A 27,631-nucleotide genomic window follows, 5' to 3' on the forward strand; every position below is an offset into this window, starting at 1 on the left:
TGTGTGTGTGTGTATTAGCCAGTACCTTACTATGTACCCCACTCAGGCCTCAGATTTTCAGTGCTCTTGACCCAGCTGAGATGAAAAGGATACCATGATACGTGGTTTTAAAGCGGTCACTACAGTCCTAAGAAAACCTAAAATTGACACCACTAATGACTGTCCTTACTCATTATTTTATTCCAACTCCTCACCTATATACAGTACTTCACGTGCGTTGGCTCACATGAAATTGCCTGTATTTGACCATTGTGTCTGACAAAATCACAATTCTATATATGCCAACTAAACTAGCCATTTTTATTGTTGCTGAGGCAAAATACCTGACAAAAACAGCGTAATGAAGGTTTACTTGGCTCACACTGAGGTCGGTCTATCATGTAGTAGCAACATGAATCAGAGGGAGAGCCGGGAGCTCAGAGCCATCTTAAAATAAGTTAATTTTAGTAAGAAGAAATTTTTACCTTTTCCTTATTCAAACCAAGGAATTTCCTTATTATTTTCTTTTATAAATTTGGCTCTTCTAACATGATTTTACCTCTGTCAGTATAATTTATGCCCCATGACACCCACCTACTCATCAGTGAGGCTAAGTAACGTCATCCAATAGCAGTATACACTTAGCAGGAACCCCGAGAAGACAGGAGGTGAAGCTTCCAATAGGAAGCCTTGATGATCATCTTTTCTTCAGGATGACCATAAAGACACTGCTCTTTTGGGCCACACTACAGCACATCAGAAACAACACTGACCTTTTTTAAACCAAGAGTAATAAGACAATCATTCAATTTTAATTAGTTACAAACCATTCTGTGAGCTTCATGACGTGGACTAACTTCAGGAAGTAGATCATAACCAGTTTTAAAACATAAAATCTGTAGGGTCGAAAATAGGTCTTCTACTCAAAGAGCAAAGCCAATCTGTGTCCCTTCAACCCTCCCTTAGCAGGTAAACAGCAAAGCTACTCACAGTTCACAATGTCACCTTGAAGTCTCAGAATCTCAGGAGCTGGCATGGTGAGGATGACAAGGTCAAACAGCTCAGCGGTGCCTGTGTCCGTGGAGACTTCCCACTTACTATCTTTCAGGTTGATGTGAGTAACACACTGGTTGAGGAAGACTTCAGTGCCTGTTCCAAAGGCAAAAGAAGGCTCCTGTTATCAAGATTTTCCATGAGAATGAAAAAGAACTCAAAAGTCAACCTGGACCCACTCAAGTGAACAAAGGCTCCTCAACCTTACCTTTTGTACTCACATCTCTCTCTAATTCTAGTCTAATCTAACCTTCCTAATTCAGTAGTAATTCTTCCATCTACCACTTGTACTCCTGGGCCTCCAATCAATGTTTTTATAAAGGAAACAATTATAAAATTCTGCTATAATTACTATTCTCAAGACTACTATTTGTACTATGTCATAGCTGCCATTCATTAAAAATATATTAGCTCCCTCTAAATGAGCAAAGCTCATTTGAATTCATAGAGACTGAGGCAGCATGCACATGACCTGCACAGGCCTATATATTGTATTAGAAAATAATCTATTTTCAATAAAAGGGGAAATATTTATTAGCTCTCTGTACTGGCTGGTTTTGTGTGTCAACTTGACACAAGCTGAAGTTATCACAGAGAAAGGAGCCTTCCTTGAGGAAATGCCTCCATGAGATCCAGCTGTAAAGCATTTTCTCAATTAGTGATGAAGGATGGGAGAGGGTCCACTGTGGATGGTGCCATCCCTGGGCTGGTAGTCCTGGGTTCTATGAGAAAGCAACCTGAGCAAGCCAGGGTAAGCAATCCAGTAAGCAGAACCTCTCCATGGTCCTCTACATCAGCTTCTGCTTCCAAGTTCCTGCCTTGTGTGAGTTCCTGTCCTGACTTCCTTTGATGAACAGCAAGGTAGAAGTGTAAGCTGAATAAACTCTTTCCGATCCAACTTGCTCCTTAGTCATGATGTTTTTTGCAGGAATACAAACCCTGACTAAAACACTCTCCTAGTTATTTTTTAACTGCTGTAAATAGACACCATGACCAGGCAACTTCTGATGAAAGCATTTAATTGGCAGGGGGCGTGTTTACAGTTTCAGAGAGTGAGTCTATGCTTATCATGCCAGCAGGCAGGCAGGTATAGTACTGGAGACATAGCTGAGTGCTTACATATTGAGACAACCAAGATGCAGGTAAGAGGACTAAGTGAGGATGGTGTGGGCTCTGAAACTTAAACCCGCCCTCCAGTGACCACACCCTCCAACAAGGCCACACTTCCCAATCCCACTCCAGCAGCCTTACTAACTGGGGAAGCATTTAACACAGGAGTCTGTATAAGGGTCATTTACATCCAAGCCTCCACACTAGTCAACCATTTGCCACATATTATACTAATGTGTTTCATAATTAAAGAAGAAGAGCTCAATCTGTTAAACCATGACCAAAAATATAAGCATGTTACTAGGAAGCAGAATAAGTATATGTATTAGAAATTGATTATCACTAGTAATATCTAAGAATAGCCTATTAAACAATTTAAAAAAATGTCTATAGGGCAGATTAAGTTTTCATTAAGGATCAGAACTAAGAGAATCACAAACTACCTTTTCATCCTTCTTTCTTTCTTAGGATATACCACAAAGTTATTCTAATTGTTTCTTTATTTATGTTGTATTTCCTTTAATTTTAGAGCCAGTGAATAGTCTTAATGACTACTTTGTTTCTATGAATAGTATATGTCAGGGTTAACACTGATAGCACGTTGATAGTGTCTCCAATGACCTCGGACCCAATCCTCTGGGCAAGTTTTGAGGAATTACCTACATGACATTAACTGAGGCAGGGTGACTATACTTAATGTAGGTGGCACCATTTCCTAGGCTAGGATTCTAAACTGCATAAAAAAAAAAGAATTCTGCTAAGCATCAGAACTCACTGTCTGCACCCTAACCGCAGATGCAGCATGACTAGGTATACAGGCTCCTGCTGCTAGGATTTCCCACCATGATAGACTGTACTTTGGAACAGTGAGCCAAAATAAACCCACTCTCTCTAAAGTTGCTTTGCCAGGGCATCTTTACAGCAATAGGTAAAGTAACTACAACAGAATATAACATACAAATTACAGTGCTCAAAACAACATAGTTTTGGTCATTATTTGTTTAAGAGAATAAATCATATACCATAAACTAAAAGAAATTCCAGTTGGATTATTAATTCTTAGTATATTGAAATCTCAAATTTCAGATTTTGTGAAAACTTTTAGAAATAAACCTGGGGCTGGAAAGATGGGTCAATATGAAGACAGGAATTTGAATCCCCTGAATCAACATAAATGCAGGGAGGGAATGATGTCCTGTCAAAAATTCCAGTCCTCAGAAGGTAGAGATAGGAAATCCTGGGGAAAAGCTGGCCAGGAAACAAGGAATTAGCCATATTGCAATCCATGAATTCTGGGTTCAACTGAAAGACACTGGCCCAATCAGTATGTACTGAGTAGTTGAGGGAGACTTCTGATGTCTCCCTCAGGCCTACACATGCTAATGTGTACATCCTCTACATATACCCACATAATGCAAACATGAATATATACACAGATGTATACCATACTCATATACACAAGAAAAAGGGGCTTTTATCCAGCCTCAGATATGTGAAAGACGACAACATGGTGGGAAGATCAAAAGCACAGGAAAGTCAGTGTCCATCCTGATAGAGACGTTTCCTGTTCCCAGTCACTGAAGCGTCCCTGTGCAGTTCCCATTCTGCACAAGCCCAGGTCAGTCTGATCCTTCCTGCCTGTTATGTCCTTCAGCAACACTAGCTTAGACACTCATTTGACATCAATTCAAAATATCTGGATGCCTTGCTGTGTCATATCTACCCTCTAGTACTTTTCCATCTCCATGCCAGGCATCTACTTCCAAATATGTCATGTCTTTCATTGTCTCTTGAAGAGTGCTTCACTACAGTAAGCAACTAAATGTTGTAAGTCAAATATAAATGTTAGAGGGAACATGGTGACAACTGGGTCAAGGGTCAATCTATGCTTGAAGCAGTTAGCATCATTCCTTTCAAACATGAAGGCAAGGGGGTGTCGACCATATGCAAAGCATACTACTCAAGGACTTTTTGTAGCATGTAATTATAAAAAACTCAATCCATGCTATGTCCGGCTATGTGCTGGCAATGGCAGTCTCTCCACCCCTGTGGGGGAACCACACAAGCAGTGGTCTTCCCAGATTCCAGCAGTTTAGCTGCTGTGGAACCCTCCCTGAGCCATTCACCCTGCTGTCTCTAATCCGTGAGCCCCATAAAATGAAAACTCCAGAGGCTTGTAATTTATCAGCCAGATTTATAATAGTAAATCTTCAACCCCCAAAATGGCCACACAAAGAACTCAAAACTCAATTGATATTGATACAAGCTGCACACCTAGACTGGACAAATGTGCCCTACATTATTTAATCATCGAAGAAATCCTCAGTTACTTATGGCTCCTAGGACCACGTGGTTCTGGCTCATTATCCTCTCCTACAGGTTCCATCTTGTCTCTCCCAATGTCGTCTCCTCTCTCTCACTTTCAGTTCTGCTTTCCCTTCCACTGCCCAATCACAGGCTCTAGCCTTATCTGACTAAAAAGATCTCACATAACCTCAGCTTCATACAGTCACCCCTTGTGATGGAGCAGAAGAAACAGACAGCAACCCACAACACCTCTGCTTTGGGAAGGTACAAATAATGTTCAATTTTATTCTATACCCATCATTTATTTTACTACAACAGAGCAACTCTGCTGAGCTTCTGATTTATCTGGAATGTTTTACTGTGCTTACCTTCTATACTCTATGGTATCGTCCAGACCCCAATTAAAGCAACTAATTCTGTTTTGATTACATTTTTCCTATAAATAATCCTTTGAAAAGAAAATTGTTACTGTTTTCTCTCTGTGTCATTTTGTCTTTTTCTCTGTCTCTCCCTCCTCCTCCCCCAGGTGTGTGTGTGTGTGTGTGTGTGTGTGTGTGTGTGTGTGTGTGTAAAAGGAGTTTAAATCCACTATGCTATAAATTTCTGCCTGCCTCAGCTAAAGTTCTTAGACATCAGTCCTGATGGTCTCAAGGTTTTCTGTAGGTTGACCATCAGAAGTGTTATTAGTGTGGACGGCAGAGGAGCTGCACTGGGGCACACATGTATATTCCATGCTCCAAGCAAGTTACAAAACCATAAACTCCAAGGATTAGGCCTACCAACCTTTGTTTTACAGGCTGCCCTATTTAACAGGATGGGTAAAGTGTGAGATGTGAAAACACGTAAAGCCGCTGCAGCAGATGAGCAGACCCAAAGCTAATGTGAGTCCTGGAAAATCCACCGCATAATTAGGATTAACAAAGAAGATAGAAAGTTTTCATTTTTATTGCTAGGATTAAAGTTTCTAGGAACAGGAATTTCCAATGGAAGTAATTAATAACTTTCCTAAGACACCACACATTAAAACAAGTGCTCTGGAAACCCCCACTTGAAAATAGGGAACAATATACATTTTCTCAAGAGGCTCTTTGAGCTTAGGAAATTTGATCATGCATAGAATTTACACAGTAACTTCTCAAAGGCTTCCTACTGCGCTTGAGATAAAGTGCAAAATCTTCCAGGATGGTGTACAAAGCACTGATGCTGGAGCCCAGTTTAACCTTGTACTTCACCTCCCACTTTCTCTCTCCTTCAAACTACTTCCCAGTCAAAGTGAACCTTTAATTTCTCGGGTGCACTTAGCTACGTCCACTTCGTGACAGCTCCAGTTCCTGCTATCTTGAACTCTAATCACCACCCTAATTCCCATTTGTTGACTTCTAAAGTATCCATGAAATGTCATTTTCTCTGAGGCATTTTCCCTGACATATCTTTTCAGCTCACCTCTCTGAAATCTGTGTCACATTAGGTATTTTTTTTTTTTTATCAAATATCTGTTCATGACATTCACATCCTTCTTAACATTTACTGTATGTATTTTTATTAAAGGTAAAGTTTAATGTCTCTCTACCCAACCACTACAGTCTATATTAACAGGCAGGCATTATATCCCCTACTTTCTATATTCTCAAGATGACCCTTTTCCTATTCAATCAAGAGAGGATAAGAATACCCCAAGAAACAGTTCAATCCAAGTCTAAGTTAGCAAACTAATGAGTTTAATTATGGTAATTATAAAAGGATGGAAAACATACAGGTAGCTACACTAACCACTTAAACATCCTCAGGGATGTTTAATAATGTCTTTACCATCAGTTCCATGAGGAAGTCTTACTCAAGACTTATGAGTATCTAGGGCAAATAATTATATCTTGCTAACATTTGAAAGTCTGAACATCCAAGTCCTGTCCAGAGGACAGAACTCTACAACATTCTGTACATGCTATTTAATGACAAATTTTAATTTTGCACATATCTATATAGATTGAACACTAATAAGGATTAAACATTTTATAAAAGTAAATGTGTTTCTATTCTATAGCTATTATATTTCATCCCCAACTTCCATCCAGTGTGTGTGAGTCTCTCTCTCTCTCTCTGTTTGTGTATACAAACTTACCTATCTGTGCTTAAGCATATGGAGGCCAGAAGAGGATTCTATCAGATGTCCTTTACCTAATGTTTTGAGGAAAATTCTCACTGAACTTGAAGCTGGCCATTTCAGCTAGATTGGTGATCAAACTCCTGAGATCTCCCTGCCTCTACTTGGGGTAAAGGCACCTGTTGCCACACCCAGCCTTTATGTGGGTTCTGGGGATTTAAACGTAGACCATCTTGCTTTCACAGCAAGCCTCTTATTTTCTAAGCCATGTCCCTATCCATTTTCCTCCATTTTAAGGATAAAAATAGAAGCAATTTTTTCTTGTATCACTTCCCACAGATTAGTATTTCACAAGCAGCATCTGGAAATGATTTGATGAGACCTGAAGACACTGGAAAGAAACTTAAATGTACTGATTAAAGTACAAAGAAATATCCATCTATAGTTTGTATGCTACTTTCTAGCATCCCTTGAAAGAACATTGTACTGGATCAATAAACGTCATAGTCACTCAGCAAGGAGAGCTGTGAGAGAAATACACAGGCTTATTTCCATCACATCGATTTTAGAAAAAAGTAAACAAATGAACAGAAAGGAGAATGGTAAAAGTAAATATTACTGTGCAAAAGTAGTTAGAACTAGAGTCTGTAAAAGAAACAAACTATCTTTTAAAAAGAAACCCTATCTCAAGAATGGAAACAAATAAAATAGTTACTAAATGATAGTTAAGGTCCTTTTGTCACTTTGAATTATCCCACTCCAGTAACAATGACAACTGAAAAAACACAGAACAGTAGGAAAGCAGAGCTGTGAGATATTTTTTTTTCAGTGTTTTAACTTGGGAATTTTGGGGTGCAGACACAAAAGATCAACTAAGTTGATAATTCTATTGCTTCCATCGTCTGTATATACAAAGTATATCTCTGATTATGAAATAATTAAACACTTTCAAAACTAAGAATGGTAAAATATAAACAACAACAACAACAACAAAAAGCAAAAACAAAATGCCTCTATAAAAACCAGCTATAGGATATACATATTCTTAATTATTAATTGATGGGGAGAGAACCCAGCCCATTGTGGGTGGTATGATATGCACGTGAGGAACATTGTCATTCACTACCAAGGAGTTGGTCTTCAAGAGCAGCACAACCTATTGGATTCAATCCATCATACTGTTGTGCCAAGGTGAGGAACAGAAGAGTGCTTTCGTATACTCAAAAAACAAGATTACTTCCCAATCCTCAAAATATAAATACACAGTTAAGTTGAATGAATGATTATACACTTATACTATACTATTTCTAATATCATTAAAGAAAAGAAAGCAAATTAAATTTATTGATACAGAAAACACACTAAAGATATAAAACAAAAGATATTGAATAGTTTCTATAAAATAATCCCCTTTGCTCATATTTTAAGGAAATGAGTATAAACAGATTAATAGTAAATCATAACAGATTTATTTTCATACATAGGAAAACAAACATTTGTAAAAGAGCACACACGCTAAACTGAGACCAGGCTTATTTGGAGGAAGGAGAGGCTGATCTCAGGTTTAACTATTTTCATAATCTATAAGATACTAGCATTTAACCCACAACCTTTATCCTAAGAGACAGAGAAAATCCAATTCCCACCTGATTTTTTCAAGTAGTACTTGATAATGGAAGAAACTCCATGAGGTGCCACAAAGTTGCAACTTCCTTCCTTCCCTTTCATTCCTTCAATGGGAGCTGTCAGAGGCTTCAAGATTCCATGAGCTAACAGCTCCTCATAAAAACTGCAATAATCATTAAATGTATAGTTAGACTATCCCTGCAACTGTCTTGCCTTATCTAACCATTAGACATGCAAAATCAAATCACGCTATAAATCCTCATACGATTAACTCAGTGTATATGATGTTGAACAAAACTTGAAAAACAGAAGTGATTCAAGAATCTGTAAGTCTGCTGACGTTAGCCAAGTCCTATTTCTCTCTATAAACAAGAAAAGTACATAGAAAAGTATCATATGCCCCATTCTAAACGTGCTTAGAAATACCAACTCTCATTACTATCTTCCCTCTTACACACCAACAATTAACTGTAAGTTATTGAACTCCCCCTTTCTTGTCCCATATATAATCTTCTTAAGGGCAATATGAACATTTCATTGTCATAAGAGGCCAAGTTTAAAATGTTTTAGAACGGACGATTTGTATCATTTGACACCATATATGTATCTACTAAGACTCCTGGTGAACTTACTTTTGGTGCTCTTTGGCATAGTGAGGAGTGCAGGTGATGTACTGAGCTCCTAAGTCGGCTATGCATTGGGGATTATAAGGACTGTTGGTAGTAGCCATTCTTCCCCCTTAAAATAATTCATAAGCAATTGTCAGTCATAAATGAACTTTTTGAAATTATACAACTCACCCTATCTTGGTTGCTTCATTATCTTTGTCCAAATACATTAAACTAATTAACGTAAGCTAAAGTGTTTATATCGCTCATTGTCTTGGGTATTTGGTCATGATTTTTTTTTTTTTTTTTTAATTTGAGGAAATAAGAGACTCATGAAAACTCACGAATAATACATCACTGCTTTACAATGTTACTAGCACATATTGTGTTGATCTGAACAAATGGATGGAACGCCACAATGAGTAAAAAAGGATTCTTCAGTCAGGATCTATTACAGATGGTTGTATGCCACCCTGTGGTTGCTGGGAATTGAACTCAGGCCATCTGGAAGAGCAGATAGTGCTCTTAACCACTGAGCCCATAACATCTGGAAAGTCTTGGTCCAAGTGGATTTGGGGATCTGCAGACTGGAGAAAGCTGCAATGGCACAGAGCAGCGTAGCCCACAGGCCTCCGGTGGGCCGACGCTGGCCAGGCACAAGCCTCCCTTGGCAGGGCTCCGGGTGCAGCCCTCTCTATGCACCGCCTCTGGGCAGGGCTCCGGGTCCAGCCCTCTCTGCACCGCCAGTAGCGGCCTTCCGGCTGCGGCAGCCTCGGGTCACGTGACAGCGCGCACATGGAGGGCGCGCTGCAGCGGCCAGGGAGAAGCCGCCGTTGGGCTTTTCTCCTCGGAGCGATTGGGTGGCCGGCCCATGTCACCGAGGAGAGGCCTGTCACGCTCTGGCCGTCCTACAACTGACTCACCTGTGTCCCCAGCCTTTTCCCACAGGGCGAGGTACACGGGGGCGGTTATTTGCTTCCTCAGCAGCGCGGTACACAGACTTCCGGTTAGCCCGGCTCCCACGATCAGTACCCGGGACATGGCGGCGGGCCTTTGGCTAGGCCGCTGGCAGAGGCTCGCAGCGGCGCCGGCCCACTCTGCCACCGTGTCCCCGCGAGGGTCAGGGCCGTGCCCTGGGCGGGACGTCTGCTCCTGAGAGGGCGGGGAACCCCGCACGGGTGACTGAGGCCCAGACAACGGCCCGACTAACCTCCACAGAACAGCTTTGCTTACCGGGTGAACCCCAATCCCATCGGCCCCTGGAGGGAAAATCAGGAAGTGACAGCCAGTTGGCCTCATGAGGATGATTGAAGTGCGGGAGTGGAGACAGCAGCAATGCCAGAGCTGGATTTCTTCTGGGGTTTTATAGGCCACTTCAGGTGACAGGGGTTTTGAAACCAGAGAATTTTTTTTTTTTTTTGTCGTTGGCACACCACCTCAGATACTACAAATTATGTGACCTTCCTCACGTTGGCTCCTCAGCAGCTGTGAAATGTGGAAAATAATACATCCTCTCCAAAATTGTGAAGAATGTAGATATTTGGTTCATCAGAAAATTTTGCATCACTTTCCGTGTCCACAAATGCTAACTTCTGTGTCAAAATGGGTTCACTGTGAACAAAGGAATATTCTGCGAAATGGAATCTATGGAATCTGCCACCACCATTGCCCTGTCTTCAACTTTGTCCTAAGAAGTTCTCAATAAAACAAAAAGCAGTGAAAAATAGGAACCATTAAAAATAATTATCTGAAAAATACTGTGGAATCTTGACAATAGTAGCCAATAATAAAAACATTTAAAAGTCAAGTTTTGCTTACTATTTCCTGATGACAAAAATTCCCATCATCAAATTTTTGTTTGACCAGTTTTTGTTTAAGAAAATAACTTGAAGAAAATGTTGGGTGAACATAGATATCCTAAGAATACATGTAAGCATTGCAATAAAAGAACAGGGAAAGCACTGAATGCATAATGATTTTCAGGTGGTTTTAGAGAGTTGTTCAGTTTCTATGAGTATGTGGGCTTTCTATTGCTTTTGTTATTGAAGTTCAGCTGTAGTCCCTAGTGATCTGATAATATGCATGGGATTAATACAATCTTCTTGTATCTGTTGAGGTTTGCTTTTTGTCCAATTATATGATCAGTTTTGGAGAAGGTTGCATGAGGTGATGACTAGAGGGTTTATTTTTTTGATTTCGGGATGAAATGGTCTGTAGCTATCCATTTCATTCATAACTTCTGTTAGCTTCACTGTATCTCAGTCTAGTTTCTGTTTTAATGACCTATCCATTGGTGTAAGTGGAGTACTGAAGTCCCCCACTATTATTATGTGAGGTTAAATGTGTGTTTGAGCTTTACAAATGTGGGTGCCCTTGCATTTGGGGCATAGATGTTCAGCCTTGAGACTTCATCTTGGTGAATTTTTACTTTGATGAATGTAAAGTATCCTTCCCCATCAATTTTGATTAATTTTGGTTGAAAGACTATTTTATTGAATGGCGACTCCAGCTTGTTTCTTGGGAGCCTTTTGCTTGGAAAACTTCTTTTTAGACCTTTACTCTGAGGTAGTGTCTATCTTTGTTGCTGAGCTGTATTTCTTGTATGGAGCAAAATCATGGATCCTGTTTGCATATTTAATCTGTTAGCCTGTGACTTTTTATTTTTGAATTGAGTCTATTGATGATGAGAGATAGTAAAGATTAATGATTGTTAATTCCTGTTATTTTTGTTGTTGGAGGTCTGTGAGTGTGTGTGTGTGTCTTCTTTTGGGTTTGTTGTGAGATGATTCATTTCTTCTGTTTTCTTGAGTATACTTACCTTTCTTGTGTTGGAGATTTGCTTCTAGTATCATCTGTAAGGGCTGAATTAGTAGAAAGATATTGCTTAATTTGGCTTTGTTATGGAATATCTTTGTTTCTCCCTTTATGGTGATTTGAGAGTTTTGCTGGGCATAGTAGCCTGGGCTGGCATCTGTGGTCTCTAAGAGTCTGTATGACATCTGTTCAAGATCTTCTGGCTTTAAGTGTCTCTCTTGAGAAGTCTGGTGTAATTCTGATAGGTCTCCCTTTATATGTTACTTGGCCTTTTTTCCATACAGCTTTTGATATGCATTCTTTGTTCTGTACATTTAGTGTTTTTATTATTATATGGCAGGAGGGTTTTCTTTTCTGGTTTAATCTATTTGGTGTTCTGTACGTTTCTTGTATCTTTATGACCATCTCTTTCTTTAGATTAGGTAAGTTTTCTTCTATGATTTTGTTGAAGATGTTTTCTGGCCCTTTGAACTGGGAATCTTAACCTCCTTTTCTTCCTATTATTTTTAGGTTTGATCTTTGTTTTGGGTGAGGAATGGTTTATCTTATTTTCTTTGACTCATGTGCCAATATCTTCTATGGTATCTTCTACACCTGAGATTCTCTCTTACATCTCTGTTGAAGTAATTATTTTAAAAGCAGCCACTGGTAAAGCTGACTGTCTAGGCTGCAGCGTCTCTGCCTAGCTCAGCTGCCATGTTGTGTGGCCAGAATGCACATGTGCACTGTACCTAGAAACAGCCAGCCAGAAACACCAGCCCTGCCACCCACAAGACACCAGCGTGGGAGTTGGCTCTTCCAATCTTCCGTGCTGTCTCTGCAAGGCTGGGCATTGCCCAGACCATCCCACCAACAAATGAGACTCTAATGCTTAGATTATCCAAAGGCTTATTTATTTAGTAATGATCGATAACAAGATGCCCTTACAATCAGAGGTGTAACCCAATACCCAACCAACTGCCTTTGACTGCTACAGACAAGTGAACATCAGCCTCCATGTCTCCTTCTCTCGTTCTCCATCTCTCCTTTAGCTCCTCCTCTTCCTTCTCCTCTTCCTCTCCATACTCCTCCTCTTCCTCTCCTTACTCCTCCCACCTTAGCTCCTACTACACATCTCTGGTTTTCTGTTAGTCGTGGTTGCATCTGTAGCTCCTGATCTCTTTCTTAGGTTTTCCATACCTAAGGTTGCCTCCATTTGTGGTTTCTTTATTGTTTCTATTTCCATTTTTACGTCTTGGACCATTTTGTTCCATTCCTTTACCTATTTTATTGTATTTACTGTATTTCTTTAAGGGATGTATTTGTTTCATTTTTGGGGTTTCTACCCACTTTCCTGTATTTCTTTAAGGGAGTTATTTATATCCTCCTTAAAGACCTCTATTATCTTTATGAGATGGGACTTTAGGTCAGAATCTTGCTCTTCAGGTGTGTTAAGATATACAGTTCTTGCTGTGGTAGGAGAACTGTGTTCTGATGGTGCCAGTTTACATTGGCTTCTGTTGCTTATGATCTTGTGCTTGCCTTTCACTCTGCTGTTAACTGGCCTTGGTGTCTTGGACTGGAGCAGGCCTCCTTGGAGTTAGGTAAAGCTGTGTGACCTGGGTTAGAGTAGGCCTTCTGGGAGGCAGGTAGTGCTGTCTCTGGGTAGGGCAGGCCTTGTGTGTCCCTGTGTAGAGCAGGCTTCCTGTGTCCCTGTCTCCTTCTGTTCTTGGTTATGGCAGACCTCCTGGGACACAGGTAGGTTGGGGTGGGTTGGGGAGCAGCATGCTGATCTGCCACACTCTGTAGCAGTGAATAGATAATCTGCTTTGAACTCACTCCTGACTGAGCCTTTAGCCATCTGCTAGAGCACTCTGGATTCTTGAGTGAAAGACATACAGACACACACACACACACTCACACTCACACCTCAGCTTAATTTTTAATATGCTCACTGCAGCTCCTTGTGAGGGGCAGCTTTGCTTATACACTGAAGGCCTAAAATCAGCCATAGGCCTAAAGTCAGCCTGCTAGCACAAAGTCTTGGGTCTCTGTGGGAAAACACTAGAACAGATGGCTAGAAGCTATTGTAAACAAGCAGCTTTGGTGGATAGTTGCCAGGCTTTAGTCATAGACCTTGTAGATAGGTGACCTTGGTGGATAGTACCAACTTAGATTAGGACAAGTGAATCATAGGCAGAGTCATAGTGTCCTGTCCCCTGAAACTTCACGCAGCTGACACTCTCTTCTGGAAGATATCTGTACTCCCCCTGAACACCTACACTCCCACGTCATCCCCTTCCCCACATCCTGCCTTTTTGTGTATATAACCCCTGTGTAAAAAAGTAAAAATTGCGATTTGATCAGCCTATAGACAGATTGCCATTCTTTGCGTTTGCCTGTCTCTCATCTTCTCTTTTAGGTGACCTCCCTGGATCCCTGTTTAACGCCTTGCCAGACAGGACAGCTCCTCTTGCATGGCGTCTGTCAAGGACAGGTTAAAGGTTGAAGGTTTTGCAGCTGGCTTCATATCCCAGTGCCATCACTGGAAAAACCTTGGATGGTTACAGAGGACTGCAGGGTCTGGCTCCATATACCCCAGTGCTAGGAGTCTTTGCTGGGGACATCCTTGTAGATTTCAGTAAATTCCCACTGCACTAAGTTTCTACCTCTTCCCCTCAAATGCCTCCAGTTCCAGTTGTCTCACCCAGTGCTCTATCCCTCCATTTCCTCTTCATCTGATGCTTCTTCTCATTTCCACCTTCCCAGAGTCCACCCACCAAATCCATTCTATTTCCCCTTCTTTTGTGCCTACTCTGACTGTAACTTGTGATACCTTGGGAAGCCTGTATGTTTCTGAAGGAAAATGGAAGAGAAGTGGACCTGGATGAGAAGGAAGTTGGGAGCAGGAAACTGGAAGGAGTGAAAGGAATGGAAACTACAGTCACTTTGTAATGTATTAAAGAAGAATAAAAAATACTTTAAGAAACAGAAAACCACTTATCATTAGTAAGTTGATTTTATTCCAGAAATATTACAGGGATGATTTGACATATTCCAAGCCAATAAATGTAATAACGACCCCATAAATGGGTTAAAGACATTAATCATGTGAAAATCAATAGATGGGAAAGGTGTTTCACAGAATTCCAATATTTAATCAAGTAAAAGTCCCACAGAAACTTGGAATAGAAGGAATTTAACATACATGTGCACATATGCACATGTACTCACACAATCACATACACTTTTTTATAATCATGGAAAAGATTGTAAGAAAAATACATTTGAGACTGGGCATGGCTACTCTTTATATTGTTCAAACTATGTCCAGGATTATTACTTTTGGATTCAAAAATCTAAATTAGATTAAAATTTTAATAATAAAATTGTGTGTTTGAATTTGTGGTCACTTTGTGTTCTAAGGAGACTTCAAAATACTATATTATACAGGGGATTCAATGAATGGTCAATCCTGTGAATTATTTTTAATATCTCAGATCACTTAAATATTTCCTTTCCCACTCATGCCAGAGAATACTGACATAAGTGACTTATTCAAACAGTGCCTGGCCCACACAAGTAGTATGACGGGGAGGTTTGCAATGAAACTAGTAACTAAGACTTGTGGAATCTAAGCAACAAGATTGATTGCCCTTCTAGAGCCTTGGTTCTAACGTATAAAATGTGCTGTGATGTGTTCTTCAGACAGCATATCTGATATCACAGTATGGGCCGGGCCTCTTCCTTAATCAGTATTTTAGGGTTTTATTTCTGCAAATTAAAAGTAGGTCTTTTCTTCAGGAGTTATTATGTCAAAATATATAAACTTAGATTAATTAAAAACAGTTGCAAGACAAAGTATTCTCATGAGAGTCATAAATTTCACTAATACAAATGATCCAACAAATGAACCAATAGCTTAAAAAAAGATAACTGTGGAGGAAAATGCCAAGCAAGAAAATATTTGCGCTTATAAAAGCAAGAGACTTTCACAAAGGTTTAAAAACATGCCCAAAACTAAAGCTAAAAATGACCGTCATATTCCCTAAGCAATGTTAAAATTTCCTCAGAAACCTCTTCCCTAGCATTTAATCCCACTATAAAATCAAGGTGGCTAAAATCAGAAATAGTCTTATGGTATGTGAGGTTGGAGATTTTGGGTACCAAATTTGCAACATCTTTTGGGTTAGACAAAAAATCTTTTAAACCAGTAAACATGGCAGTTGGAACCTTCATGTCTTCCACATTGTATACTGGAGGAGTAATCTGAAGGAAAATGACAAAGAGCAATGCATTAACAAAAATAATTAACAAAAATTCAACAAGACATTAACAAAAATAGCAAACTGCATGTCTTACTGTGTTCATAGAAATTATTGATCTTGGCCTTTGACAGGTAAAAATTAATCTTATATTTATATATTTATTTACTGTAGTTTTGTCACAGCTATTCTCTATGTAGTCTATGTCGCTCTCTTTCAGAATCCTCCCCTTTTGCTATCCTTAATTCTGAGGTTACTGCTGTGTGCCACCCCCACCTATTATAGTGGTCTGTCATCCAAGCTTGAAGTCATACAAGTCCCAAGTTCTCTGAACCTGGATCTCTACATGTGAAATGACTATATCAATAAGTGTCTGATAAATCCCACATAGTTTTGTGAGATTCAAATGATGTGTTAGACAGAATCTTGTCACAGTATCGTCATACAAAAGATAATGCTATTCATTTTGATTCCTCTCAAAGTTCTGTGTAGTCCCCCTTCCTAAGAAAAACGAAATGTCCCAAAGTCTTATTTAGAAATGAGGACTTTGGTTAGATTTCTTGGGCTATATACCTTTTGTAAGGGCCAGATCATTAAATCTAAAAAAAAAAAAAAAAAAAGACTTACCTGGTTGTAGTGTTGCATATTCAGAGATGGGCTTCCCCAATCATAAGCTTGAAACACACCACTTCTAATTGCCTAATAGAGATAAAATATATTAATTACAAAGGCTTATTTTATGATAGAATCAACATTTATTGAGTTATATTGCCTCTTTTTACAGTAATGACACATTGGCCCAGGTAAATTCAGTACATTTTTTTCTGTCTTAATGATATGTACTGCCTGATTAATGCTACTAAATTAAAGTGCTAGAGTATTACACATTTTATGAATAAGTATAAAAAGCACCTTGAAAATATTTTTACTTTTATAACACCTCAAACAAAATATACTTTAAAACCATTTTATAATACTTAAACTGTATCCATTAATATGTATTTGACAGCAAAGAAAGTCAATAAGAAGCTGAGAAAACATTCATGAATGATAAAAGCTTATTTATGCATAGTGATGCATCATTTTATGCTATTTTTAGATTTAGCAGTATGTAGCAAATCTCAGTTTATAAATTTTTAATTATCCAATGTATTTAATGATAAGAATCTAAATTAATGCTTATAAGGAGAATAAAATGTAAAATCTCAAATTAGTACTTATAAAAGTTACTTTACTATTCTCTTATTCAAATGAATTCAAAATATACTTCAGAATAATTTGGTTGCTCTTTGGATTAATATTTTATGTAACAAAACTTGTACCCTTCATATATAATTTCATTTACATAATTGTTCTTTAATTTTACACAATACAAGGATTGTCAAAATTATTAAGGGAGTAAGCTGAATATTCTTTGTATTTAAAAATAGAAAAACTTAAGAAATTATAATAATCAGAAGTAAATATCAGAAACCAATGTTGAGAGCATTGCAGAATCCAGAATATAATTTTGTCAACAAAGCAATCTAAAGCAGCATATTTATATATATAAATATTCTGATTTATTGATAATGGGATAATAGATTACAAATTTTTATGCCATTAAGACAATGTATACAATGTATAGAATTATGTGAGATATCTTTGAACAGAATTGAAAAAAAAAAAACAAAGCAAAGCAAAAAAAAAAAAAAAAAACCTTCTAAGATAACTTGCTTCCTGTTTAAGTACCAGTTTACTTCTTGTCAAATGACAGTAGGATCACCAGATTCTATCTACAGTGTTTTGGCTGACACCTAGGAGAATAAGTAGGTGAAAACTTATCACAGTTTAGTCACAGACTTCAAGGGCACCTATAATTTTCATCTTGCATCAGTTTTGGGAAATTATTTACTAAAGTTAGTGCTAATTGTTATATAACATATATACATAGATTTGCTGATTGGAATAGAAAGCCATTCTATTTTAGGATAAAATGATCATTCCACTTTTTTCACATTCTTTTTGACAAAGGGTCTATGTACTAATACGTTTCCTGTAATCTATTACTTGGGATGGAATACCCTGACCACAAAGCCAACTGGAGAAAGATTTTCTGAAACTTACAAGGAAGGACAGTCTCAAAAGTAGAAGGAAGGAAAGAAATACATCTGTACCTGTCCATAATGTATAAGAATTTGAACTGATGTTCCTGCTAGACTGTGTGTTATGTACACATCAACACGACTCTAGGAGAAAGTAAGATACAACAAACATTTGTCAGCATTTAATTTCCTTCCACAGAAACAATTTGTTTCAAAAGAGTGAGGCTGTATTACTTCCATATAAAAAGAACAGTGGTTCTTGCGAAGGACCCGCATTCAATTCCGAGCACATATATGGAGGCTCACAGCCACCTCTGGCTCCAGTTCACAAGTACTCCATGACTCCTATGTGCTTCATAATGTGAACAAACACACATACAAGTAAAACACTCATGCACACAATATAAAAAGATAAAAGCTATATATCTCCAATCAGTTTATAGAGAAAGTCTGAATTTTGACTGAAGCAGTCATTCATCAAGTAACTAATTACCCAGTTTACCACTTTTGTTGCAGAATGAAGGCTAGCGCCACGTAAACGACCACCTAGAATATGAGTCATTACCAAAAAGAAATTCTTAAGACATGAAAAGTAAATGAACTGGCTTCTATTTTGTTAATATCTAAGGTTTGCTAAATTTTTTAGCCTCATAGCAAATCACAGCCTTCATACTACTTAACATCAAAACATACAAAACATATATGTATTGTTAAAGAAATTAGAGTCAACTCTTGTGAGTCAAACAAAAGTTTGGTGTGAGCAGTATTTCTACTTAACAAAACTCAGTGGTGAGCCCTGAAATCATAGACATGCAAGTAACATTATATGGCTTGAGAAGGCTGTATTTATATATTTAGGAATATATAACAAAAATTAAAGAAAAAAGACTTTATAGGTCACAACCATTAGAGAGAGTAAAAGAATGTAAGGGGTAGGGTTGGAGGGCAGAAAAAGTGAAAAATCATATAATTGTAATTTTGTTTCAAAAAATTAAAAATGAAAACTTTTCTTACTGTAACAAGAATAATTCATTTATTTTTCATGTCTTAAAGAGTTTCTTTTTGTTAATGACTCATATTCTGTGTGGTGGTTTACATGGAGCTAGCCTTCATTCTGGATCACAAGTGCTGAGCTGGGTGATCACTTATTTAATGCACGACAGCAGATGCATTCACTGAACTGAGTGGGAGAAAAGATGGAACTCATCCAAACCTGATGCCCAGCTATTCATTCATAACTAGTGGACAACAGATCTGTGTTCTCACGTAGAGAACTTGGAATCATATGCACAGCACACTTTGATTTTAATATGTACTATACCAAATGAATTAAAGTTTAATTTACCAGATAAAATTGTTGTCTCTGCAGCACACACACACACACACACACACACACACACACACACACTACACACACACACACACGCACGCACAAACACACTCACACCAATGATGAATTTGAAAGAAAACAAAGCCTACCTTATTTAACTGCCCTTCAGAATATCCAGTCAGTGATGCCAGTACAGCCGCACATCCAGAATCGAGCAAGTTAATATTGCATACATATGAAGACAGCTCACTGAAAGCTACAGTAGGTAAAAATTCTTTTTTGCCAAAACCCCCCTGAAATTGACAAATGTAAAGAGCAGCTCTTAGTATGATAAAGTGCTTTGTCTGATAGAAGCACGATGTTTATAAGAAGTGAGACATAAGACAAAATCTACTGAAGGGTAGATTGGCATAGCTCATAGATTATGACAATCACTACATGATTTGATAAAATGTGCTAGATTTGTTTTAACTAGTTCAAATTGAATGCAAAATTCTGAGAATCATGAACATCGTGAGATGGCAGCAATCTTTCTGTTTCTTTACTGGGGAGGGTTTACACAGGGTTAATACCTGGTGGACTTGTTGAACTAAACACTGTATAGAAATGGCTATAGTTTGAAGCATGATTAGCATAAAATGAAAACAGGTCCACACAAAAACTTGCAAATGAGCAAACCAGAAAAAAATACTGAAAACTCTGGCAGTAGTGGTATACAGACTAAGTGAATATGTTATGTTTACACAAGAGATTATTATTCTTTTACAGAAGAGGTCGCCATAACACTACACCATAGATGAACTAACAGTCTTTACACCAACTGAGATAGCCAAGACAGAGGACCCCAAACCACATGATTGCATCTAGATGAAATGACTAAGATTAACAGCTTTAATACACACACAGGTGATTTGAGATGCTAGGGGAAGGGGCTGGTGGCAGCTTCATTTAGAAATGGTACCAGGTAGTATTGACTGAAACACACACACAAAATACATAAAAAACAAGAGTTCTCAAACATTGTATATTAGGCAGGCTGTGAGAGAGTGTAACATGAAAAACATGACTAACTAGCTGAGTGTTACATTGCATATCTGTTACCCAAAGATAATTCCCGGCTTTTTAATCTTTATAAACAATGAGATTTGGAAAAATCGAAGGCAGCTAAAGTTTCTGTCTAAGGAGAGAAAGTGAAATTCAAAGACCCTTATAGATTAAACTCTGTGATTCAGCTGACTATGAACTGCACATCTAGTTGAGGAAACAAAGTCAAGGCCAGGCAATGGAATTGGAAAGATTCAGGAGTACTGAAAGTTTGAGAAAAGACAGTGTCCAAGCAGCACAATAATTGAGTGTTTTAGTAATGATTAGACTGTAACTAGCCTAGAGGGCAAAATTAGACTTCTGTACACCTTATATTCTGGAATTCTGTATTTATTAGTAGAATGCTATGGGATACTTTGTAGTAATAAAGGCAGTGACACAAATAAAATAGGGCCATGGATTTTAGACAAATTTAATTTAATTTAATTTAATTTAAAAATGAATCTAAGGACACAGTCATGAATTTGCAAAGGAGGGGGCACAGAGGAGTTGGAAAGTGTATAGGGAGGGATGGGAATGATGTAGATATTGTACTAATGTATAAAATTCTCGAAAATAAAATAAATTAATATGAAACAGAAAAAAATATTAAAAATATAGATAAAAGAAAAATACATTCATGCTACAAAGAATGCACAGGAGAAAACACAGGCTGTCCAAGTTTGAGGTTAGATTCACTGTAGTCATTGCGGGAGGCTATGCAGGCGAGTGAGCACTAGTGCACTGGTAGACGGCTTCATTAGCAGTCTTATTTTGAAAAGTGTAAGTGTAGAACCACTTTGAGTTCATCACAAACCTGGAAAGTCGTTCGATCGAAATAACCTGGAAAGCGCCCAGAACCTTGGACATATTTAACTGTCTCAACTGGAGCTATTAAAATGCTGAGTTTAATCTTTTCAGCCAGTTCTTGATTTGTTGAAAATGCTCCCAGAGCTGAAAGAAATATAATATAATATAATATAATATAATATAATATAATATAATATAATATAATGCATATATATGCTTGCTCTTTGCTAGACATTTAAACTTGGTCCTGAAGATTTCCCTTAGTTTACCCATCAAAGTGCTAAGATGTTAAACTCTTTACATTCTATTAAATTTGCTTTCCCCCCCACCACTTACTGTGAATGGTGCTGTCTATGATTCACCATTAGAAAAAAACCAGTCTGAAAGAAGAAAAATATTCTGCCCTTTAAGAGATCTCTCTAATAACTTCTAGAATTCTGTCACTTTGGCATTTTCTTCTGGGGGCTGTTGTATCTAATTTCCTTTTGTTTTGTCTTCTGACCAATGTGAACCTTGTTTACAATTTTTAAGAACTAATAGACAGACTGTGAATTTTTGATTGCTGGCTTACACATCTGAGTAGCCAGACTAACCATATTTAAGGATCAGCTCAGGACTTTTAAAAATTAAAATCTCCCCTGACTGTTGGAAAAGACACCTACCCAAAATTTCCCATATTGATTTTTAATGATCTCTAGTCATTTATACCTTCACATGTCCTCCCTGTAGCATCTCCAGTTCACTCGTGCAGGTGCACACCTACATACAAATCTAATTACTTATCTTTATACAATCATTCTATCTGTTTACCAAACATCTATCTATCACATTATAAATTGGACAAGTGGATGCATTAGTTAGAAATATTTTCCCTGATAGATAGTTGGAACCATCTATCCTTGGTCACACTTGTTCTTTGAAAATATATACATTGGGGCTGGTGAGATATCTCAGCAGTTAAGAACACTGATTTCACTTCCAGAGGTTCTGAGTTCGATTCAAAGCAACTACATGGTGGCTCACAACCATCTATAATGAGATCTGATGCCGTCTTCTTATGTGTTTGAAGACAGCTACCGTGTACTCATATATATGAAAAATAGATAAATAAATAAATAAATAAATAAATAAATAAATCTTTTTAAAAAGAAAATATATACTTTGTCCAAACCCAAACAATATCAATCAAAACTGTGTGAGAGCTGACCAAGACAGTGGAGACAGATTCATAAAGAGTTTTCTAAGAAAAATGAACACTCTGATTTTTACCACATACAATACCATTTGAGAAAGAACACACACACACACACACACACACACACACACACACATACACAGACACACACACACAGTGAGTTATTGGTCTCAGAAGTTCTAGGTATAGAGAACCCTAGGATACCTTATATATGTGCTTTATTTAAATATTTTATGCATTAGAGACTATGATTTTAACATTTGACATTTTAAAGCAGGCTACAGTTGTCATCTGTCAGAGCTTCTCTGTGTTTTACAAAGCTATGCAATTTATACATATATATTTGTGTTTTTCAGGACAAAATTTCAACATTGTTCTTTTCTCGCATACCAATCAGGGTTCCTTGAGAATGGCCAATATAGTAAATCTGCTCTTGTCCTGTTTTCTCCAGAATAAAATTAATGGTGGCCGGAAGGTCATATTTTATCATTTGATCATAACTGCAAGGAAACAGAATGGAGAGAAGGTGATTTAGTTACTAACCAATACATAGTTTATTTCTGTTTTAAATGATATCTCTATGTGACCTATGTGAAGGGAGACATGGTTCACAAAGTGGTGTCAATTATCAATAACTACCCGTATGTTCACTATGTTACCACCTTAGGATCACCATTTCTCTGTGATCACAAATTTCCCACGACATTTGTCCACAATTATACACGTTGCACAGAATTGAGCTGGCATTACTACGTTTACAGTAAATGAACTGTTAGACTTAATTCAGAGCACTTTTGCTCTGGTGCCAAATTTTCAAAAATTCTAGGTTGTCCAAGTGAGCATTATATGATTTAAGATTGGGAAGTAGGTTACAAAATCTCCCCCAGGCTCACACTGGGGGAAAGAGAGGGAGAGGGAGAGGCAGAGGAAGAAGGAGAAGGAGAATGAGAGGGAGAGGGAGATGGAGGGGAAGAAGGAGAGGTAGAATGAGGGAGAGGGAGAGAGGGAGAGAGAGAGGGAGAGAGGGAGAGAGGGAGAGAGGGAGAGAGGGAGAGAGGGAGAGAGGGAGAGAGGGAGAGAGGGAGAGAGGGAGAGAGAGAGGGAGAGGGAGAGAGAGAAGGAGAGAAAAGGATTGCTAGAGGTACAAAGATGAATACGTAAAGGAAGTTGATTAAACAAATTAATAAGATAATATTCTACTACTCTGTGACACAAAGTAAACATATATACAATTAACCTTCTCTCTTCTCACATGCCTGGCAGTCTTTCCTCTAACAAAGTATCAACACTATCAGCTGAGGAGGCAGTTCAGTGAAAAACAATTAAGGAGTGAGTTTGATCCACACTGTCCATCTTAAAAAAAAAAAAAGCCAGGTATACCATTGCTTACCTGAAATTCCAGCAATGCAGGAGCCAAAATGACTAATTTGGCTGAGCACTCAACCTAACCTACTTAGAAATTCCCAAGCCAGGCAGACAAATCGTGCCTACGGAATGACACTTGAAGTTTTGCTCTGATCCTCACATGAACACCTGTACATGAATATACATGTTTCATACACACAAGCGTGTATACATACACACACAAATCAGAATACAAGCTTAAATAATAAGTAATTGAGAATGATTGTATGCCAATGTCTATGTTTTCCAAATCATTGTTGTAAATATATCAAATTTACTTCAGTGAAATTATTTTATACAGACATGAGTGAGCCCTGTGATAAGACTCAGTGAGCAAAGTCACTTGTTACCAAGCCTGTTGTACTGACTTTATCCCCAGGATCAACATGGATAAAGGATGTAGCCAACTTGCTTAAGTTGTTTCCTGGCCTCCGAACATATACTGAAGTATTTACACACATGTGCGCATGCACGCATGTGCGCGCACGCACACACACAATGCATAATTTTTAAAATAAATGGATTGATTAGAAGACTATTTAGTATTTCAGGAAGAGAAAATAGTCTATAATGAGAATTTCATTATAATTATTACGTGTGGTAATCATAATACAAAGGCCCAGACTATATCACCCAAATCAATCTTCTGAAATCACTCTAAGTGAAATGCCTTCAATTCTGTTCCACAAAATTATTTAGTCATTAAAATATTTGACATTCTTTTAGGGCAAAAGTAGAAAACACATGGAATTGTTCCCTACCTAAAATCCCAGAATTCTTCAGAATCTGGATTGAGAGTCACATGTTTCTTTGCCCAGGTACTTCCTCTGCTGTTTCCCAACCACACATCATACCCAGCATCTGCTAGGATGAAGGCCAGGCTGTTGTCAGGAGGATTGGAAACCCAAACACCAGCAGTTGAAAACAAGCCATGGAGACAAAATACTACCATCTTTGGGGCTGCAAAAACAATCATGAAAATGCTTTACACCATTAGCATCTACTGAAAATGTAAGCAAGAGCATCATATACTCATAATGGAACCAAAAGATTTAAAAACTAGCACACAGGGATGTGCTAAGACGTCGTTTCACTTATGTTATGTCAGCCAATGTTAATCAATATGGAACTGTGCGAAAGAAGAGTCATTTCTACAGGATCTTGGTCTCCCTTCTATCTCACCCTCCTCCTCAACCATGAATTTCTTTACATCTGTTAATCTTTTAGGTTTTATAGTTTGTAGTTATTTAAAAGGAATGCTTCATACCTTATAAAATCCAAGAGGCAAATATACAGGAATACGAATGGCTAAACATCCAAAGATTAATATGCTGTTTCTTTTAAAACTCACCAGACTCTAAGAACATCCAGGGCTTCTAGATGGATACGAGGAATGAACCAGGTCTCACGTATTACCATCTGGAGCATAAACTGTGAATGCTCACAACAGGAAACTAAGAGATCTCCCAGATGCAGTGTGCTTCAAAATTATCTAGGGAATCAGGGCCCTTTCTAGAAACACAGCGTGTCCTCATAGTGATCAATGAAAGCTGGGTTCCTTTAAGCCCCAGTTCAGCTATGGGAGTCAGGGAGCACCAATTGCTCTTTTGAAATGACTCAGTTTGGAGGTAACTTTTTAGTAAGTCATTGCCTCAGGGTGCTGATGGCTTCAGTATTCATCTTACTCAAATCTTACCTGAACTATCAGCGTTATTCTTCCCATGAGGAATGTGGTTAATTGGAAGAATGTAGCCATCATCAGTCACAACCTTATATTCTTCACTTGGATATCCCCAGTGTTCAATAATCTCACTCTACAAGAGAAAACACACAATAATGATTCTCATGAATTTTTAAAATACTTACTCATTTCTCATGATTCTTAAAATAGAATTATTTCTTCTTGGTATTAAGTCATCATTCTGATAACTGTTCAGATTGTAAGAGATGCAAAAATTTAGAAGGGATGAAATAAACTAATAGAGATAAAGCAAATGCATTTAATTTTATTAGTGATAAGAATAGCTTAGAACATTGTAGCTAGATCTACTTGAAGACCTATGTATACCACTCTTGGGCATATACCCAAAAGATGCCCACGATGGGCACACATTCCATTATGTTCATAGTAGCCTTATTTGTGATAGCCAAAACTTGGAAACAACCCAGATGTCCCACAAATAGAAGAATGGATAGAGAAATTGTGATTCATTTACACAATGGAATACTAGTCAGCAATTAAGAATGAGTTTTTCAGGCAAATGGATGGAACTACAAAATATCATCCTAAGTGAGGTAACTCAGACCCAAAAGAAAGTGCATTGTATATATTCACTAATAAGTGAATATTAGTCAAAAAAGTACAGAATGTGGATACAATCCACAGAAGTCAAGAAGGTTAACAAGCTGAAGGGCCCAAGTGAGGACACCTCAGTCCCACTTAGGAGGAAGAAGAAAGCAATCTCACGGAGGGACCTGGGTAGGAGGGAGAACAGGGAGGGGAAGAAGGAAACATGATAAGGTATTGGAGGAGCAATAAGACTGAAGCAGGGAGAGTCAACAGAAAGAATGGAAACAGGCAACCTCAGGAGGTAGGAGGTGGGGGGACCCTCTAGAATGTACCAGAGATCTGGAGGTGAGAGACTCTCAGGACTCAAAAGGAAGGACCTTAGATGAAGTGCTCTACAGTGTGTGTGTGTGTGTGTGTGTGTGTGTGTGTGTGTGTATGTGTGTGTGTGTGTAAACGCATAGAGTTCACTTCCAGTGGAGGGACAGGACATAAAGTAGAGGGATGGGGTTGCAATCCCACAGTTAAATCTCTGACACACAATTGTTCCTGTCTGAAGGAACTTCAGGGACAAAAATGGAGAAGAGCATGAAAGAAACAATGGCCAGTGACAGGCCAAAATTCGGATCCAGTTCAAGGGAAGGCCCTAGGGCCTGACACTGTTATTATTGTTGTAGTGTGATTGCAGGCAGAAGCCTTAGCATGGCTGCCCTCCAAGAGGCCCAACAAGTAGCTGAAAGAGTCAGATGTAGATATCAGCAACCAACCAATGGACTGGATGTAAGTCGGAAAAACCTGTGGTTGAACTGGGGAGAAGGTGGAAGAAGCTGAAGAAGAGAGTGGGCCTCATGGGAAGTCCAGAATTCTCAACTGATCTGGAATTGCCCACCCCCTGAAGATCTCTCCAACACTGAGACACCAACCAGGCAGAATACACCAGCTGATATGAGGCCTCTGACACATAATACAGCTGAGGTTTGCCTAGTCTGGCCTCAGTGAGAGAAGATGTACCTAACCCTCCAGAGATTTGATGCTCCACTGAGTGGGGAGGCCTGGTAAGATGGAGTGAGTGGGGTAGGGGGTGGGGACATCCTCTTGGAGACGGGGCAGGAGAGGAGGTAAGGGGTGGGGAGCAACGGGAGGGGGGCAGACCAGGATGGGGATGAAGTCTGGACTGTAAAAAATAAAGAATAATAATAATAAAAAAGAATAGCTTACAACATTCATGTGAGCTTCAGGATTCTTGTTTAGTTCAAGTAAACAAAATACCTTTCCAAATACATGGATAAGGCACATTGTTCTCAGTAGCCACTGCATTTTAAACCTGCAGGGAAATAGTTATTGTTATGAGTAGCTAAAGACACAGCACCAACTCAGCTTATTACATATATAGTATATCCATATGTTACTTCCCCTAACTGAAAGTTTTCATATTATATAGTAAGCATCTTAGATGAATTCAGTAACTTTAAAATGAATACTCACAGCAGTAAACTAAGGTACAACAAAAGCTTAGATATAATTAAAGTTCAGCATAGATATAATTAAAATTGACAGTATTTTTCAATAAAAGCTATCTGTCTGTCCCTTAGCTGT

The 27,631-nt window shown here is 38.4% G+C and overlaps 2 protein-coding genes across 3 annotated transcripts in view; both read right to left on the reverse strand.

Moving 5' to 3' along the window:
• Rnls (renalase, FAD dependent amine oxidase) overlaps positions 1–10,054 on the reverse strand; it is a 260,555-nt gene extending 250,501 nt beyond the window's left edge. For both annotated transcript variants that reach the window (XM_034496709.2, XM_076919161.1), the window contains exons 1-4: positions 9,708–10,054; positions 8,809–8,914; positions 8,197–8,339; positions 970–1,128 (exon numbers count right to left, since the gene is read on the reverse strand). In XM_034496709.2, the coding sequence (XP_034352600.2) occupies positions 970–1,128; positions 8,197–8,339; positions 8,809–8,914; positions 9,708–9,825 (526 nt within the window). In that variant the 5' untranslated portion in view covers positions 9,826–10,054. The remainder of the gene's footprint in view (positions 1–969; positions 1,129–8,196; positions 8,340–8,808; positions 8,915–9,707) is intronic.
• A 5,549-nt stretch (positions 10,055–15,603) lies between these two features.
• Positions 15,604–27,352, reverse strand: LOC117694810 (tear acid lipase-like protein). The gene is made up of 9 exons (XM_034485846.1): positions 27,254–27,352; positions 25,445–25,562; positions 24,510–24,708; positions 22,735–22,844; positions 21,157–21,293; positions 19,406–19,549; positions 17,999–18,070; positions 16,470–16,541; positions 15,604–15,846 (listed from the first exon to the last, which is right to left on the reverse strand). Exons 1-9 carry the CDS (start codon positions 27,350–27,352, stop codon positions 15,604–15,606), a joined length of 1,194 nt encoding a protein of 397 aa, XP_034341737.1.
• Between the last annotated feature and the right edge of the window lie 279 nt (positions 27,353–27,631).

Source organism: Arvicanthis niloticus, chromosome 1, assembly GCF_011762505.2.
Source record: "Arvicanthis niloticus isolate mArvNil1 chromosome 1, mArvNil1.pat.X, whole genome shotgun sequence".
NCBI classification, from domain to species: domain Eukaryota; kingdom Metazoa; phylum Chordata; class Mammalia; order Rodentia; family Muridae; genus Arvicanthis; species Arvicanthis niloticus.